This window comes from Plectropomus leopardus, chromosome 13, assembly GCF_026936395.1.
Source record: "Plectropomus leopardus strain MGB_pleo_1.0 chromosome 13, ASM2693639v1, whole genome shotgun sequence".
In the NCBI taxonomy this organism is placed as follows: Eukaryota; Metazoa; Chordata; class Actinopteri; order Perciformes; family Serranidae; genus Plectropomus; species Plectropomus leopardus.
Window position 1 is genome coordinate 4,992,749 of NC_142188.1, and position 17,760 is coordinate 5,010,508.

At 36.8% G+C, this 17,760-nt stretch overlaps 1 protein-coding gene across 2 annotated transcripts in view; it reads right to left on the reverse strand.

The window, feature by feature from the left end:
- Window positions 1–17,143, reverse strand: part of kif20ba (kinesin family member 20Ba) — a 56,024-nt gene extending 38,881 nt beyond the window's left edge. For both annotated transcript variants that reach the window (XM_042502714.2, XM_042502713.2), the window contains exons 1-19: window positions 17,015–17,143; window positions 15,430–15,538; window positions 14,957–15,046; window positions 13,805–13,927; window positions 13,497–13,635; window positions 11,528–11,712; window positions 10,146–10,200; window positions 9,641–9,847; window positions 8,490–8,601; window positions 7,918–7,989; window positions 7,572–7,718; window positions 6,988–7,150; window positions 6,037–6,189; window positions 5,758–5,883; window positions 4,453–4,592; window positions 4,213–4,333; window positions 3,453–3,642; window positions 2,638–2,810; window positions 646–1,122 (exon numbers count right to left, since the gene is read on the reverse strand). In XM_042502714.2, coding sequence (XP_042358648.2) covers window positions 646–1,122; window positions 2,638–2,810; window positions 3,453–3,642; window positions 4,213–4,333; window positions 4,453–4,592; window positions 5,758–5,883; window positions 6,037–6,189; window positions 6,988–7,150; window positions 7,572–7,718; window positions 7,918–7,989; window positions 8,490–8,601; window positions 9,641–9,847; window positions 10,146–10,200; window positions 11,528–11,712; window positions 13,497–13,635; window positions 13,805–13,927; window positions 14,957–15,046; window positions 15,430–15,537 — 2,781 coding nt within the window. In that variant the 5' untranslated portion in view covers window position 15,538; window positions 17,015–17,143. The remainder of the gene's footprint in view (window positions 1–645; window positions 1,123–2,637; window positions 2,811–3,452; window positions 3,643–4,212; window positions 4,334–4,452; window positions 4,593–5,757; window positions 5,884–6,036; window positions 6,190–6,987; window positions 7,151–7,571; window positions 7,719–7,917; window positions 7,990–8,489; window positions 8,602–9,640; window positions 9,848–10,145; window positions 10,201–11,527; window positions 11,713–13,496; window positions 13,636–13,804; window positions 13,928–14,956; window positions 15,047–15,429; window positions 15,539–17,014) is intronic.
- Window positions 17,144–17,760: the final 617 nt, after the last annotated feature.

Genomic DNA, 17,760 nt, shown 5'->3' on the forward strand with positions numbered 1-17,760 from the left:
CTTAGAGCATTAAACAGACACTATATTACCATTGTTACAAGACACACTCAACAACCTTCCTGCCACAAAAAACTCAAAAGCTCATTTCATTCCTGTAAAGCCAAGAACTAAACCAATAGACTTCTTCAGATTTCAGCTTAATTATTTGAAACTTGAGCAAAGTGGCTTGATTTCTTTCGAAAACATGGGAGGGTGGCAAGCAACTTAACAAGAAAAGGCCCAAAAATGGGCAAGAAATTAGTGACAAGTTACTAGAAAATTACTGAAAAATGAGCAAAAAAAGAAAGTTAAGTAAAAAACAAACTAAACACGAAAAACACCTCAAGAAAGTGCTAAAAAATAAACATTTTTCTGTGGCATAATTTGTGTGGAGAAATGTAAATGGAGTTTTCTGGATATTTTTCCCCTGTTTTTTTTGTTTGTTTTTTTGGCTTGCCGCTTTTTACTAATTTCTTTTTCTTTTTTCTTCCCAGGTTGCTCATTTTGTTTTTCCCGTGTTTTTGAAAGAAATCAAACCAAGTTTCTCAGGTTTCAGGGGTTGAAATGATTGTGAAACGCAGCTCAGTGCTGTACAAGGAAACTGATGTCATTCCAGGTGTTAAACGGTTACTTTGACAGAAAGTGTAAAATCACACTGTGACCCACCTGCTGTTCTATGGCTTCGAGTCTGGCAGTCAGCTCACTCGCTTCTTGTTGTAGAGCATCACCCTCCTGTTGCCTCTTTTCTTTCTCCTCAACCAGTCTGCTGATCTCCTTGCGCTCCTCCTCCAGAGCAGACTGAGCCTCCTCTTTGTCCCTCCTCTCTTGACTGAGAGCAGCAGCGGTGTCCTCCCTGCTTTGCTTCTCTTCTAAATGAGCAGCAATAGCTTCCTCCTTGGCTCTTCTTTCAGCCTCAAGGTCTGCCACAGCTTTCTTGTTGATTTCTCTTTCTTCTTTAAGGGAAGCCAGCGCCTCCTCTTTGCTTTGCTTCAGCTCCCCGACTATGGAAAGGGCCTCCTCTCTTGCCTTCCTCTCCTCCTCTAAGGATGCCAGTGCCTCCTCTCTTCCCATAGTCTGGTACTCCAGAGCAGCGAGGGCCTCCTCTCTGCCCCTCTTCTCCTTCTCAAGGGCAGCCAGCGCCTCCTGGGTGATACCAGTAATGTTTATTTTAATGTTTAAACAGCATTAACCCCTAGGGCACACACTATACACACACTTTTCAAAAATCAAGCTTTAAAAAAATATTATAGATTAATAGGATTTTCTGCTTGCATTGAGTTAATTTTTCAAACATCAGTCCTAATCATAAATATCAAATATTCAGTAATTTTCAAAATTTTAACCATTTAAATGCCAGGTATGTGTCCTGATGACACTATTATTAGATGAAAAAAACAACAACAACAAAAAAAACCACAAAAAAGTACATTGTTTTTAACAGAATTAATGCAAAGTTGTTTTTTTTTTTAAATCATACTTTGGGATATGTGTCAATAATTAGCAGCAACATTGACTGTGACAGTGAACCTAATGGAAATAGCATGTATTTTCTCCTTATGCCCAATATAGTAAAAATGATGTCATCGGATGGAAAATAGTAAAAAATTTCAAAGCCCAGAATGACACACAGAAATAAAAAAATGCATGTTTTTATGCGTTCAAGGCTTTGGGATAAAAAAACTGCAGTTTGAATGGGTTTTAATGGGGCATTGTTTTGCACTTAACAGTATAAATGTAACTATTTTATTTACACAGTGTATTTTAGACCTCCTGTAGGAGCAGAGCTGGAAATCTCAAGATAAAACCAAAATACATGCTATATGCATAAACACAGCCAAAATTATATAAAAAAATGAGAAATGAAAAGTGTGTAAAATGCTCCAAACAGTCCCTAAGGGTTACATAAACTTAACAAGGGTGGGGAGTGTCACTGAAAACAGAGATCAACAAGTTTTGTTGTTGATTAAAGCATGTTATTTTAAAGAGGGCCACTCATAACAGGGGAAGGAAAAGCACTTCATATATTTGGTAATTTCTTGTTTTCCTGATGAAACCAGAAATCTGTAGATTTATTCTTGATGACTGAGTAAAATTTTACATGGTAACCTATGTGAGCTTTATATGAGTCAGCCCCGGGCGTACATGAATGGCATAACAAACATGCTAATTCTATGTGGGACAGGGACAGCCTGGGGGCCAAACAGACAGGCTTGGGAACAGGTCATTGATTTAACTCCATGAACCTGTAAAAATTTGAGTGTACAAAATTAAATGGAAACATTTTACCCTCCTGCTGTTGAGGTACCTTTGAAAAACATGCAATATATGTGCAATTATCCATGTGTAATTGGTGTAAATATTTTTTTAACTGTTGAGTTTTGCATCTTGTTTCTACTGTTGAATTGTTCTTTTCGCTTTATTTTTCTTGTACATACCTTGCTTTGATTTCCCTTTGCTGCTGTAATAATGCAAATTTCCCCATTGTGGGACTAATACAGGATTATCTCATCTTATTTTATCTGACAGACACCAAACTCCGACTGATTTAGTAGAGATGCTCGCTGGTCAGCATCACTAGCCATGACAGTATGAATTAAAGGGATATTTCTACATCAGCTCCTCATCCTGGTTATGTGCTCCTTTCCCCTGGGTTCTTACCTGTAGCTGTGAACTTCCCTCCTCCACCAGTGAGGAACGGCCCTGTGAGCCCTGCTCTGCCACCTTCTGCAGGTCTCCCACTTGTTTCTCCAGTCGGGCAATCTCTGACGACTTCTCCTGAAGCTGAGAGAGAAGCCTCCTTTTCTCCTCATCTTCTACTCCGCTGACTTCACCTTGGAAATAACAAAAACAAAAAACAAAAACATGAATATATAAAACAGGATGTGAAAAGTAGGCCAGCATTAACATGCTGGTATCAAACTCTCAAATTTGGAAGAAAGACATGTTGCCAATTTAAAACCTCTTTTTGCACTATCAGTATCTGATGATGACATTTTTCAACTTGGTCCTTCATAAAGGTATTTGAATATCTTAGTTGCTTATATGGGGATTCTAACATTTTTACATTTGTTTTAGAAAACATGACATTTCAATATATATATAAAATGCGTTGTTGCTGTCAGTGACAGGTCTTTTTCTATAAAACTGTGTTAATATTTATCTTTAGAAACTCTCTCTGTATCATTGGATAATCCACAAACCACAATGACCAGCTGTCTTTGGAACAACCTTCTAACGAGAAACAATATTATGATATGAGTAAACTGATGTGTGCTCGTTCTTTCAAAACACCCAACGCGGCTGTGAGGTTATGCCGTTTGATGTTTTGAATATATAAGTTTGTCTGTGCATCACCACATCACCACAATTTATGAGTAAAAGGTGCAGTTTGTATTTTCCTCCTCCATCTGCATCCAATGTCTGCCTTTCTGACAGATTAAGTCAGATGACGTCTTATGTTTATGGGTTTTTACCGTTGTGTTTGTGAGCCATCTGCTCTTGGACTTTTCGCTGGTGCTCATTCAGTTCCAACACCTTCCTCTCCAACTCCTCCACAGCGTCTCCTGTGCCTCCTGCTCGGCCTGAACCCAGACATTTGTGAGCAGCCTCAGCGGCCTTCTTTATTTCTGCCAGTTCAGAGGAGAATGAGTCCAGAGATGTATCCTGGAAAAATCAAAGACATTAGTCAGGGTGATTAGTGAGCACATTGCTTCAATCACAAGCTCCAGGTTTGGCTCCCTGAGGCAGTTCAACTGCACCTGTCAGAGCATCCTGGAACAGGATACTTAACTAATGCACGTTTGAGAAGCTACATACGACTTTCTGCTTGGGAAAATAATATGGGATTTCAAAAAGAGATCAAATAACTTGTCTGAATTTGTGTGAAATGTTAGAAACCTTGCAATTCCCTTTTGCTCTCAAAGCAAATAAAGTCGTTCCAACAGGAATCATTATTTTTTCAATGGCAAGCTGTCAGCAGAGGCAGGTCGAAGACAGGTCAAACTCAATAATTAAGGCAGCTCTGTTGCTGAGAGGTGGATGTGTGAAGTGTAGCACAAGAATCCTGTCACAAAGATGCAACACAATATTTATCAAGTACAGCCTCAGAACATCTGCTTTTCATTCACATTTTAATCAGCACATTTTCTTTGTTTTCACAAAGCTGTTTTAGCACTCATAGTATATGACCAACCAATAAGTAAACACACACATGCACAACACAACATATTTTACCATGACTTGTGCATCTTGACTTGGTCCAGGGGCAGCCATTTTGTCAATGAGGTCCTTGAAGATCTCGAGCCTCCTCTCTGCTCGCTCCTCCAAGATTTCTCTCTCCCTCGCCAGGCGGTCACTGAATCAGACACACACACATTCCTATTACTTTAATATCAGACCCAAACCTTGGATACATGTGTGTAGAGTATAGATTCTGTTAATATATACTGCATATGTAAACAAAAAAAGACTCACTTGTAGTCATTCTGCATCTCAGAGAAGAGCTCTGAAAACTCTCTGCTGATGTCCTCTCTGACTCGGGCCTCCAAGAGCAGGCTCTCGGCTCGCTCCTTCTTCACCTGGACCTGCAGCTGTTTCAACAGCGCCACCTGCCTCTGAGGAACAACAACAATTTTTTAAACAAGAGTTTAAGACTGAGATAAGACTACTGAATATATAAAGTCCTGCTTTTTCAAAAATAAAATGTTAAATCTGTTCTCTCTATCACACGAAACAAAAAATACAGCACTAAAAAGTACAACTTAAATCTTTGAAGAAAATTAAAACATGAAATTCAACTTCTCCACTGTTTGATGATCCTACGCAGTTAGAGACAAGTGCTCATTGCTCAGACAGTTAAACAACCGCAAACAGTAAATTATATATTTGTTTTATTTTATTTTTTACTTTAGACCCTTCATACATTTAGATCTCTTTTCTAATCAAGGGGTGAAGATGTAAAAAATACGAAATAGGACCAGTGCCTGTACAGACAGGACTCATATTCAAGGACTTTCAAGCAGTTTTTCAAGCTCTAATTTCAATTTTCAAGGATGGATTTATTTTGTCCACAAACATCTGTTGCAAGATAATTGTGTAAATGGAGCAAACATCCTGCCAGGACCTGAGATCATTCAATTATTTGTTTATTATACGCAACCGCTTATTGCTATCCCAGCTGACTGGTGCCGAATATTTACGGGTGTTTACCAACTGATTGGTGCTCAAGCCACATTAGCGAATAAACACAACCACGGCTAATCTGTGCCTCCTAGTTTAAAACATTCATCTAATATAATTCAAAAAAGAATTTATCAGTCTGAACCTCACACAAAACATGAAAATATAGTTTAGTGAAAAAAAAAAAAATTCTGCTGCAAAAGTCCTCAATTGAGTTATTTTAAATTTTATTGGGAACCAGTACTGTACAAATATCAAATAAAGTACAAAGATATGTTTCAGTGTTTTCACGCACAACCCTCAAACCCCCGAGATTAATTAAAACAAAAATAAATAAATAAATAAATAAATAAATAAAGACTATTAAAAAAATTAAAGAACAGGAAGATGGACAAGTCATTTACTTACTCTAGGTTAGGATCTACCTCACCACTCTGAAGGCCTGTCACTACTATGTTTATGTGTTTCTCTATTCCCTGATGTTTTATTAATAATCCTGCTCTATCTGCAAGTTTTTACTATCTATGTATCACTTTTAATGATGATCTAGTTGCAACTTCTTTGTTGAAAGCACAAATTAAAATGGTATAAGGGACTGACCTGGTGTGTCCTTTTATCGATGAGAATTTTATTATCACTTTCATTGACGTCTTCGTCATGGCCTGTCTGATCCATTGTGTCCTCCATCAGGCTCCTTCCTTCCTCACACTCATCATCCTCATCCTCCTGTCAAAAGATTTGTACATAATGTTGTCAAAATATATTTAGTGATAATTTAAGTTCAATAATATGACATTTAAACTGCAGCAGTAAAGTGCTGTATAAACTGTAATAAAGAAAAGCACGAGCTTCATGATGTTCCCCCCGCCTCCACACTACCTGAACGTCCTCCAGGCTACTGTCCCAGCCAATCAGGGAGCTCCTCCTGCTGCCCCTCAGAGCCTTCCTCTCAGCATTGTTGATGATGAGGGATACCTCACTGGTGGACTTTATGGGCATGATCTGAGGGGTCCTTGTGGACAGAACCACAACCTGGAAACAGACAAGAGTTAAATAAACCCTAAATAACTATCTACCCTTCAAAGTCTGGGCTAATTGGCAAGATTTCTCTGAAAAACAAAGGCAGAAGGCAATGAGCAAATCAAGCAGAAATTACCCCATAATGCAAGAAATTAGTAAAAACTAAAAAAGAAAAAATCAATCAAACAAAAACTGGAAAGTTAAATACATATATATGTATGTATGTATGTGAAAAAAAGCTAACAAATATTCTAATATTCTAATAATTCTGTAAAATAATTTCAAATATCTACTTCACCTCTGCACCATCATAACATCATGGACTACTATTAATATTCACATTCCCTTAGTTTAACAACGCACAATAACTTGGGACATGTGCAATATCTGTTCTGTTCCACCTGCTGCTTTTTATGCAGTTTTTTTCAAATCATTGTGAATTTTAACTTGTGTGTGTGTGTCATTTTGGGTATTGTGCAGCAAATTTCATTGTAAAATTATGTACAATGACAATAAAATTATTCTATTTTTTTCTTGAAAATTGCAGGACAGTTCTTGTCAAGTTGCTCATTGTCTCTTCCCTCATGTTTTCAAAAAAACAATAATCAAACTAATCTGTTTAGGGTTCAAAGGTCTAAAAAATTACACAGTGCAGCCTCACAGTGTTTTCAGTTCCTTAATCTGATGTGGGTGGAGATGTGTGTTAAAGTTGTGTGTATGTTAGCAAGGTTTGCAGTTTCATTTAAAAAGAGAGAGAATGCACTATGAGAGCAAAGCACAATAAGAAAGAAAATGTAAATCTGTATGCACCTTCTGTGCCACAGCAGAGAATTTGAGGACGTTGAGTGTCTCATCGTACATGGAGGCGCACTGGTTGATGTTGACGATCATGCAGGCTTTACCTCGACCACAGAAGAAGCCCTGCAGGTAGTGGGTCAGCTTGCTCTCCCTGAAGGGAACATGTTTAAGCAGCCTGAGGAAGAAGAGGACAGTTGACATATGTGCATTCTTAACTGTTTGTCCTACTTTAGTCATGAAGCTGAATTGAAGCATGAATTGTGCAGATTTTTCTTCATACATTGTTGGCCACTAGAGGGTACAAGAGGAACAATAAACCACCACATGCTGTAAACTCTTAAATGCATTCATCCTACACACACTGAGAACACGTATCATCTTCTGGTAAGGTCTTATCTTAATTATCTTGTTATTTAACAGCTAGATTTTAACTTTTGTCCACAGTCACAAATTGTCTGCTGAAAAGAGCTGTTTAGTCATAATACAACCATACAGTGAAGCAAAACAGTGTGGTAAAAAGAGGATTAAAAAAAAGGGTATTAACTTTCTGCAATTTCCTTTGATTTAAGAGAGTGATAGAGAGCTAAAAATCTCACTTGGCCTGCTGATTGTGTCGCAGTGCGTTGATGCATTTTCCCAGAATGAGCAGTGAGGTGTTGATGTTTCCGGCTTCTTTTAGACGTTCCCCTTTATTCTGGGTCTTGGCGCATCGCTCCGATCCAGCCAGGTCACACAGACACAACCTGAAGAGAAACACATTTATCAAAATAAAAGACGTTATAACTCAAAAATCAGACTTCATTAACTCTTGGTCCAATGCTTCATGTTTTACTAAACTTTTTAAGATCTTATTTTTCACACATGCAGCCTTGTGTCAATACCATACAGTTACAAACCTGAACCATTCTTACATATACCAGTAAAATCACAAACTTTACTCACTCACTGACTGCGTGGACCCTCGGGGTCCCAATATCTTCAATTCTCAATATGCGAATTGAGAAAATACTGTGACTGTAGAAAAAAATACAACATACATTTCAGTAACTTTAAATTAAAAAAGATTAAACAGGCTTTGAAAAGAGAAATTATTATGAGAAATAGGCACAAAAACATGCATAAAATGAGAACGCTAATGATAATGTTTAATAACTACACACTGACTCATGAACAGGTGATGCTCATTACGCTGAAACACAAAATTTACGACAGGTTTGCACACCTATTTTTTTCTTTTTATTGCTGAATGGCTTGGGGCATCTGCACAAGTAAATTTACAAAACAAGTAAATTTACATAAAAAAGCACAAGATTTTTGAAAATATAAACATGTTCTCACATGACGTCCTTGCATGAACTATATTCTGTACCAGTTGTTTCTTATTATTGCAGATTAAGCTGGTGATCCAGGAATCAACGTATATTTGACTTTAAAACTCAATGTTAAGTGTGAAAAAAAAATTATATAATCTGTAATATCTAATATCTGTAACGGCTGCAGGCTGTCGTCCTCACCTTCTGCTGGAGAGCTGGTTGAGTCGGGTGGAAGAGAAGCTCTGGTTCTTCCTGCCCAGCTTCATCACTTTGTAAGCCTCTTCTGCATTATTTACCTGAATCCAACGCAGATCTAAATACAAATGTACAAAAACACGTTATTCACATAAAATGGACAGGAAATTGTCCTCTGATTTCTTTTTTTATTTTATTTTTTCTGAAAACATTTTGACGCACATTAGAGCTATGCAACTTCATTTCGATTAGTCGACTATCTCTAGGATTAATGTAATAAATCTTATTGCACACAACACAATTCGATGACTTTTCCGAAGCTTTCATTTTGTTTTTCTCATTCTATGACTTTACCAGATCTGGAAAATGTGAAATTCTAAATTTTTCATGACCCTAGGAACCCTAGGCACTAGGTCTTGGAGGACTGAGGTCCACTTTACTTCATTAGACTTTGGAACAGAATGACTAAAAACTTATAGGCCAATGACAAAAAAGGAAGAGTCAAAGAATTTCTGATCACTGGTTTAAATTTGCCCCATTATAACCTGAGCTGTTTTTTTTTCTTTAATGTAGAGGGTTCATTGGCACAAGAGAGAAAATTACACCCATAAATGGAGCGCCTGGAGAAATTTCTCTCATTTTCAACATGAACTCCAACAATGATCATCGTTTTTACTTTGTTTTGTTTATTTTTAGAAACAGGTAGGAACTAAACCAAACTTTATAGTGCTTCAGTGAATGAAACGTAAAGCATGCTTTGGGTTTTTTTTTAAGATTTTTTTTTTTGCATTTCTGCCCTGTATTGGGCAGGACAAAATTTAAGTGTGAAAGGGGATGACACTCACAAGCGTACAGGCGTACAAGGGGCGCCTGCACTATCTGCTGAGCTATTGGACGCCCCACAATGATCTGATTTGAAAATAAATATACATTAAAAAAATATTTTTTTATGTATATTTCTCTGTTTGGCTAAGGTGGAAAAGTTTGCATAGGAATAAAGAGAAAGTGTAGTAAAGTTTGATGGAAATACACTATTCTAGTATCACAGCCTTTTCTACTGGTGTGTATTTTATTTAGCCAAAGTTCAAATATCAGCTTAAAATGTGCACCTTTAAACATAGGAATAACACACGTGTGAAATTACTGATTTTTCCAACCTTTGACAAAGGCGTTGCCCTTAACGTCTTGTGACAGGCGCAGTGCGGTCCTCTTCAGGACCCCGCTTGGTACCACCTCTAGGAGGTCATGAATGCTCTCATTATAGATTTCACAGAAAGAAACCCATACAGAGAACTTAGTGTGTGTTTCCACCTCCAGGCTGATTTTGTCCTCTGCTGCTACAGTGGTTCCCAGCATGGAGGATCCTGCAAAGACAAACATACAAAAAGTCACTGCCCTGTAAAAACACTCTCTACAGGTGTGCCTGCAGCAACAGCTGTCATTTTGTTCTTCTTGTTTATGTTTAACAAAACATGATGAGAATTTTAGGCATTATTGCCCTTGGGTTTGAAAAGGAAAAATTTGTAACTAGAGCAAAGGGCTTACAGTGCTGTCAATCAGAATTACTGGCAGTGCAGTATTCTCACAGATCTTAAAATGCTAAAAGGCAATAAAAGCAGACAAACAACCAATACTAGATTTAAAGACGAGTCGAAATCTTGCCTTCAAGGAGAGTCTTATTGGTCAAGTTCAACAGGCTGGCATTGCTCCTTTCACTCTATAAGAAAAAGATAAAGATGAAAATGTCAAAACACAGGTATATACAGACAGTTATATACTTTATTTGTAGGGCACTTTTTGGAGCAATGTTAGAGAGTGATTCACAAAAGTAAGTTCTAATAAAAAAACAATAAAAGACATTAAAAACCGTTCCATAAAAGCTCCTGAGCTGCATTTGTAAATGCACTCAGGATTCCTAGGCATTTTCATGGGCAACATTTTAGAACTTTTCTATGACTTTGAGGAAAAATAATATTTTTTTAATTTTACCAAACTTGCCTGTTCATTCTGTATACAATTCAGATTCAAACCCCATTCAAACATCACTTCAACTAGCTGGCATGCATGAAGGGAGTGGCAGAACATTGGGGAGAAAATGAAATGAATGTAATGGTAAACGAAACATTGTCACGTCAACCCCAAAAAACCTGTGCAGTAAACACTGTGGCAATTCTAACCTTGAGAACAATCAGCTGATTACAGTCTGAACCACGAGATGCTTTTACATTCCCCTAAATCTCTCACGCTTAACCTGTCTTGCATACACATTTCAGCTACATTTCTCCAGTCATCAGTCTCAAACACATCTGACAGAATAGATACACTTCTATTTGTCAATACAATTGTCTGCACATATTGAATAAAGGCTCGCATTTCACTCACTACACAATAATACAAAACAATACACAGCCTGCAATGCCTGTGTATTGGGTTGTGAGTGCAGCAAAAACACAGGGGACCTAAACTGAAGTGCTGTACCAGATTTAACCCCATGTAGACACTTCTGCCATACAAACTGCAGTATCTGCTCTTTTTTGCACCAATTGAAAGTACAATATCTGCTCTCCAATCTGGTAGTATTTTACTGTTCTACTGCTTCATTTGCCAGAGATATTGAGATTTTTAGTTTTGCAGTATCTGCAGAAATGCACTGTGAAACCAAAGCAGAGTACAATAACAAGGATCAAGTTTGAAAATGAGGCCTCTAGTTGCTGCTTTTTCATAGGTGTCATTCTAAACAAGGCGATTGGTCAAATGTAAAATCTTTGACAGAGAGAAAAAAATCTTAAAGATGGCACTAAATTTGCTGTTACGTTACATTATGTGAAATGTTATATAACAATTCCATGACTTACAACACAATTCCATGACTTTTCCAAAACCTTTAATGATTTTTTTCTAATTCCATGATTTTGCAGGCCTGGAGAATGAGACTGTTAAATTCCTTGACTTTCCACGACAGTGGGAACCCTGTGCTGCGCTGCTTAAATGCTGCCATTCTCTGCCATCGGAACCTCTACAGCAGCCTCAGACAGACGGGTTACCTCTTTAAGTTGTCTGAAGAAGTTTCTCTTGAACGCCACTTCCTCCGCCTGCTGCTCCCCGGTGAGCCGCATAAACTCTCTGCAGCGGTGAGGTTTGATGCTCATCCCAGTGAAAATCTGTTCATCAATACTGCTGAAAATTACATCGAGGGACCTGGGCAGCATCCCTGCATCAGCATCTGGACCTGGAGTGACAAGAGCAGTTATATTGATTGTTTAAAGTTAAGATATTTCTATCATTGTTAAAATCTCAAGACAGAACCATGTCATCAGAGCAATGATGCACGGACAGACAGCAGCCGGAGGGGGCTCACCGCCAAGACATGAGCATGTGTTTTTAAAGGAAAATGAACACAAGACATGCAACACCTGCAAGACTTATTGATTTGTATGGACTTTGTTAGACTTAATCCCATAATTACAGCACAAATAAAAGAGCATTGCCACTTGAAGTTATCATTATGGCATTTTTCAGAAAGGTGTACTCTCCCTTCTTTAAAACTTAAGTAAGTAACAGCAACTTCAACTACTGAAATAACCAGTTTCAGCACAGGCAGGGCAGAAATTCAAAGTCTCAAAACAAAGGGTGACCTTGAAAAGCACATTTTACTTTTGGCTTTGAAAAGTGCTCTTCAAATAAAGTTACTATTGAAACCTGAGGAAATTAGCTTGATTTTAATTTAAAAATATATTTTAAAAAAGAAGAAAAAAAAGAAAAGGCAATAAGCAACTTCACAAGAAATTACTCAAAGAAAGAAATTAGTACAAAGCTAAAAAAAAAAAAAAAAGTAAAGTAAAAAAACTACAAAAATGAACACAAACAATAAAAATGCAAAATAAAATGAAATATGTATTTTTTTCTGTAACTTTAAATATACAGTTATAGTAATTGGAACAGTTTTATGGACAATTTTGCTCATTCTTTGATCATTTTCTAATACTTTTCTCGCCCTCTACTTTTTTTTTTTTTTTTTTGCATTTTGGCCAACATTTCTTGCTAAATTGCTGAAATCTTTTCGCCATTTTTGTAAAAAAATCAAACTAATGTAATTACACTTCATTGGTTTGAATGCTTTTGAAAAGAGTCTGAATGCTGCACAAGTAAACTGATAGTTGATCTGGGTGTCAGAGTTAAGGTGCCCATACCATGTATTAATAGATAAGATATCAGCCTGAGATCTCCTGACAGCCAGATGGGCATGCTGGATACGTGGTAAGAACAGACCAAGAAAAACAGAATCCACAACAACTAAATTAAGACAGCTGTCTAAGGTGAATGAGATGTTTACTTAAAGCAGCCATAACCAACAATGAGAGACCTGAGTGTTGAAAGAGATGTTGTGAACTTGAGCTGAAATGAAAGTAATGTTACTCTATGTGGCTCTTAAACTAATCGGACACAAAATCTGACACACAGGGTGTGGTGGAGAAACACTGCAGGGAACTTGCTAGCTGTGCATTATGTTTTTGAAAGAAATCAAATTAATGTTTCAGGTTTCAGAGGTTAAAATGCAAATGAAAGGCTTCTGGATGCAACACAAGAAAATGGTGTTTAAGACTTAATTGTACAGCTCTACTTGAGACTTAACTCTCAAGCACTGATGAGGTCTAGGTAAGAGGTGTTAAGCTTTCTAAGGCTGCACCTCCAAACAGAGCAGCTACCTCTGCATCCACAAAGTATTTTATACAACTTATTTAGTAGTAATATCCCCAAGACCCGTTAACATACTTTGATAGAGTTCCTCTTAAAGTTTCTGCTCTACATTTGCAGCGATTTTTTTTCTGGAGCATTCTGTTTGGACTGGGAGTGTGTAGGCCTTTCTCTTTCTCTTCTTCTTTTTGACAGAAATCAAACAAATTAAAAGGCATCTGAATGTAGCACAAGAAAAGTGGTGTTGATCCAGGTGTTAAAGGGTTAACTTATTTTAAAAGGCAGTGTTTATTAAATGTATTCAAGAGTGTAACAGACCTAAGAATGTGAAGGTTTTTCCAGCGTTGGTGACTCCGTAAGTGAAAACCAGAGAGTTTCCCCCTTCAAGAACATCTTTTACCAAATCCTTTACGGTGCCTTGAAAGAGCTCTCTCTGCGTCGTCTCAGGACCATACACCTATTAAAGAGAAAGAGAAGGAGTTTATTATTAAAAAATAATGAAAACACTCCATATCATTCATATCTGGATTTATATTGGGAACTTTTTCTGGCCCTGCATCAATAAAATTAGCAATACACAGCAGTAAACTTTTTTTCTGCCTTCTTATCTGCCACGAAACACCAACCTGAGAGAACTGGAAGCGCTGTCCAGTCTGCGGAAGTGATTTGTCAGTGCTAAGCCTCGCTGAGAGGGACAAACTGGGAGGCTTCAGCAGAACTGTGTCAGGGGGTTCGATGGTAACGCAGTCCTGTTAAAAACAACAACAAAAAAGGGAGGGAGATATATGACAAAAACTATTTATCTCTCTTTCAGAGTGATTTTTTTTTTTTTTTTTTAAACATTTATTGAAATGATCTGCAGGAGTGGCAACCGAGTTATCAGGGGAATTCTTCATGTTTGACTTTTGACAACAGAAACTTTGAAAGATCAAACCCTGTTTTGTGAGGGTATTGAAATTTCATTAAGTGAGCCTTTTGTAATTAACACCTAGGGACTGTTTAACATGTTTTACGCACTTTTCATTCTTCATTTTTCGATCATTTTTGGCTGTGTTCATGCACATGGAATACATTTATGCAAGGCTGTGTGTTTTTGTTTGATCTCGTGATTTCCAGCTCAGCTCCTACAATAAATCTAAAATACACACTGTAAACAAAATTGTCACATTCATACTGTTAAGTGCAGAAAATGCACCATAGAAACCCATTCAAACGGTAAATTTTGATCCTACAGCCATCAAAGCATAAAAACATGCATTGTTTTTATACTGGGTGTCATTCTGGGCTTTTGCTTTGGAATTTGTAAATTTTTACTATTTTGTACCTGATTATGTCATTTTTACCACATTTGAGATATGGAGGAATGCAATTCATTGACATATCCCAGGCTGTGGTGATAAAAAAAAGCATGTAGTTTATTGAAAGTAAATACATTTTTGTGATTTTTTTTCTTTTTCATTGAAAACATAGTGGCATCATGACAAAACCTTGGTATTTAAAGGATTAAAATGATTAGGACTGATGTTGGTAAAAAAAAAAAAATCTACTTAATGAAACTAGAAAATAATATTAATGCATATCACTTTTTAAAGTTTGATTCTGAAAAGCATTTTGTGTACAGAGCAATACAAAAGTGTTTAATATTAGAGCGGGCCCCAAAAGTTAAATAGTATGACTGAGCTCTGGCAGCAACAAAACCAAGCGCACTGCTATTTATTTCTGATCAATTTCCTTCATATAAAGTATTGTATTTTCCTTTTTTTTTTTTTTTTTTTTACCTGTGACTCTCCATTATTGTTCTCTGCTGAGCTGAAGGGTCGGATGCGGAGGTAGACCTGAAGGTGTTCCTTCTCCTCTATGCTGGAGTGCTGCACAATAAATCAGGGTTGAATCAAAAACAGACAAATCCAATACATCATCTCAGTTGCCCCTCTGATTTATCGGTATCTGCTGTGGCAACAAAAATACCGTAACATACCGTATACCCTGATAAAATGTCAGGAAGATAGAGAGGTATGAGAAAAGTTACCACCCAAGCCAATTGTTTATAGCAGCATCATGCATAAATGATGAAACAGGTGTCAACATATTGCTGTGAAAATGTAAATAGCAAATTATAACGTAGTTAAAACAGCATGTTTACTTCATTACAATATATGAAATTTCTACCCACAATAACCCGAATGGAGATGATAGTGGGCAAAAGTTATTGATGGTATTTTGTGGATGTCCCTATCATTCGGAAGTTTACCTGTGGGTCTGGCACAGGGCTGAATTCTGATGAGAGATCCCTCTTCAAATCGTCGACCTCTACCTGTTCCCGTCTGTCAGCCTTGTTGTTCAGGCATGATTCCATCATCCTGCAATAATTAAATTAAGAAAAAAGAGCAAGGGGTTGTACTTGATAAACCACAGTAGTATATATATATATATTTTTTTTTTATTAATATAATGACCCTCCGCAAAGCTACAAAAAAATTTCCTTGAGTGAAAGGGGGAAAATGCATGACCTTCCATTCACTATAAATAACTACATTTTTATAGTTTCTGGCTATGATAAATTGTGTAATTTGGGAGATTTTTTACAGAGAGTGTACTTTTAAAACCTACCTGTAGGCTTTGGGGTTCTTAGGGTATTTATAATAACAACAAAAAACAACAATTTAAGGTTGAATGTCCCTCCCTTGAGGGGACACTTCCTCCACCTCCAACCAGGGGTTCTTTTTTAATTTTCTTTTTATCTCTATAATGTATGTTTTATCTAATTTATTTCCTTTTATATGTGGTTTGATGCTATTACTTGGTGCTCTTATTGTTTCTGTTGTTGATTTTCATTTGTTTCTTTGTATTAATTTCTATTGACATTGTATGTCCTGCATCTTGCATTATTTGTCCTCAGATTTAATTTTATCCTTACTCTACCCTAGTTTCTTTTCACTTGTGTTCAGAAAGACTTTTTGGCTTTCCGTTGTTGTATTTCCGTCTATGTATCCCATTTCTGCTTTGATTTGTTTGTCAAAGCGCTTCAAAAACTCGGTTTTAAAGGTGCTTTATAAATTAAGTTATTATAGTTATATAATTATAATATACTTACAGCCAATTTTTTTTTTAAAAAAAAGTAACTCTCTCCCCAGTGCTTAAATAAATTATTTGAGGTGCTACCCTAATTTTGCATAACCCCTCCCCCTCATAAATAACGAACAGTCCCTTTGCGAAAAGTTGCGAAAAAGAGTACAACAAAGGCAAAAGGTCCAAGTTTGACCTCACTTGGACAACTTTGCATTGTTACTCCAGAGTCAAGAATAGGGAGCAAGTCTAAAATCTCTAAAATGCTAAAATCTCGCGCTAGGTTCGCCTTCCTGGACAGCAACGTTAAGTTTCGTCTTTCAAGAATGGATATTGACACATTTACAAATCGACATAACTCAATCTGAATTCGACGTAAACAAATCAGCTAAATCAACTGATAGTTTGTTCCACATACCGCAACGATTTAACTGAAAATAGTGAAATTTAACGTTAATTGTAGGTCAATATTACCGCTTAACAAAATCAAAAAATACACGTATCGCCGGGTGGTGTGGCTGTTAATACTAAGTTCATGCCATATGCTGCTTTTAGTGGCACTTCGTTAACTTATATAAGTTATAATAAATATTTATCTTCACTTAACGTTTCTTGGTCAACTTAGCACACAAGCTAACTGGTTAGCTGGGTATTTTCAGCTGACAAACAGCCGCATCTGTCAACTGATAACACAGTTTAACAAATGTCACTTTCTTCATATGACTGAAATATGACACTCCAACTGGGATAACGCTCAATAAAACACTTACCTGACTGTTTTATTTGGGACATTAGGTTGTGAAACAGGATGATATTCTTTGTGTGCTAACGTTAGCGAGCTAAACACAACAACACAGGCAGCCGCGGTCTGAGTTTAAAACGGACCAATCGGATTCAAGTACAAAGAGCGCATGCGTACTTTCTATGATGCGTTCACTTGTAAGCGCTGTGGTTAGAAATCAGAGTGTCTCTCGTAACAGTCCAATGGCAATAATGCGTTTATGGCAACTGTTTATATCCAGACACGGTATAACTTGACGGTTTGTAAAGAGTTCAAATGTTGTTATGTCAACACTGTTTTATCAAGATCGCCTAATTTAGTTTAACAAAATTGCTCCCCTCATTCGAACTGAAATAAATGCAGCATTGTAAACAATATTTTGTTTCTACACGTTCCCAAATGAAAGCCCAACTTTGGATATTACTGAAATTATTCTGAAGTCCCCATTCTAAAAAACAATCACCATTCCTTACAGCTAAAATGTAAAAAAAAAAAAAAAAAAAAATATATATATATATATATATATATGTATTTTTTTTCCTTTCAAAACACTAAGTGATTAATGCGACTTGACAGGTAAATTCAAGTCATTTTTATTATATGTACAACAATTACAGGTCTATGAAAGCACATTTTCGGTAATTGCATTGTACATGTTGTTATTTTACTATAATATATTTATATTTACTATATTACCCAGACAATTCTAGTTTTTGCCAACCCAGCCTCACTGCA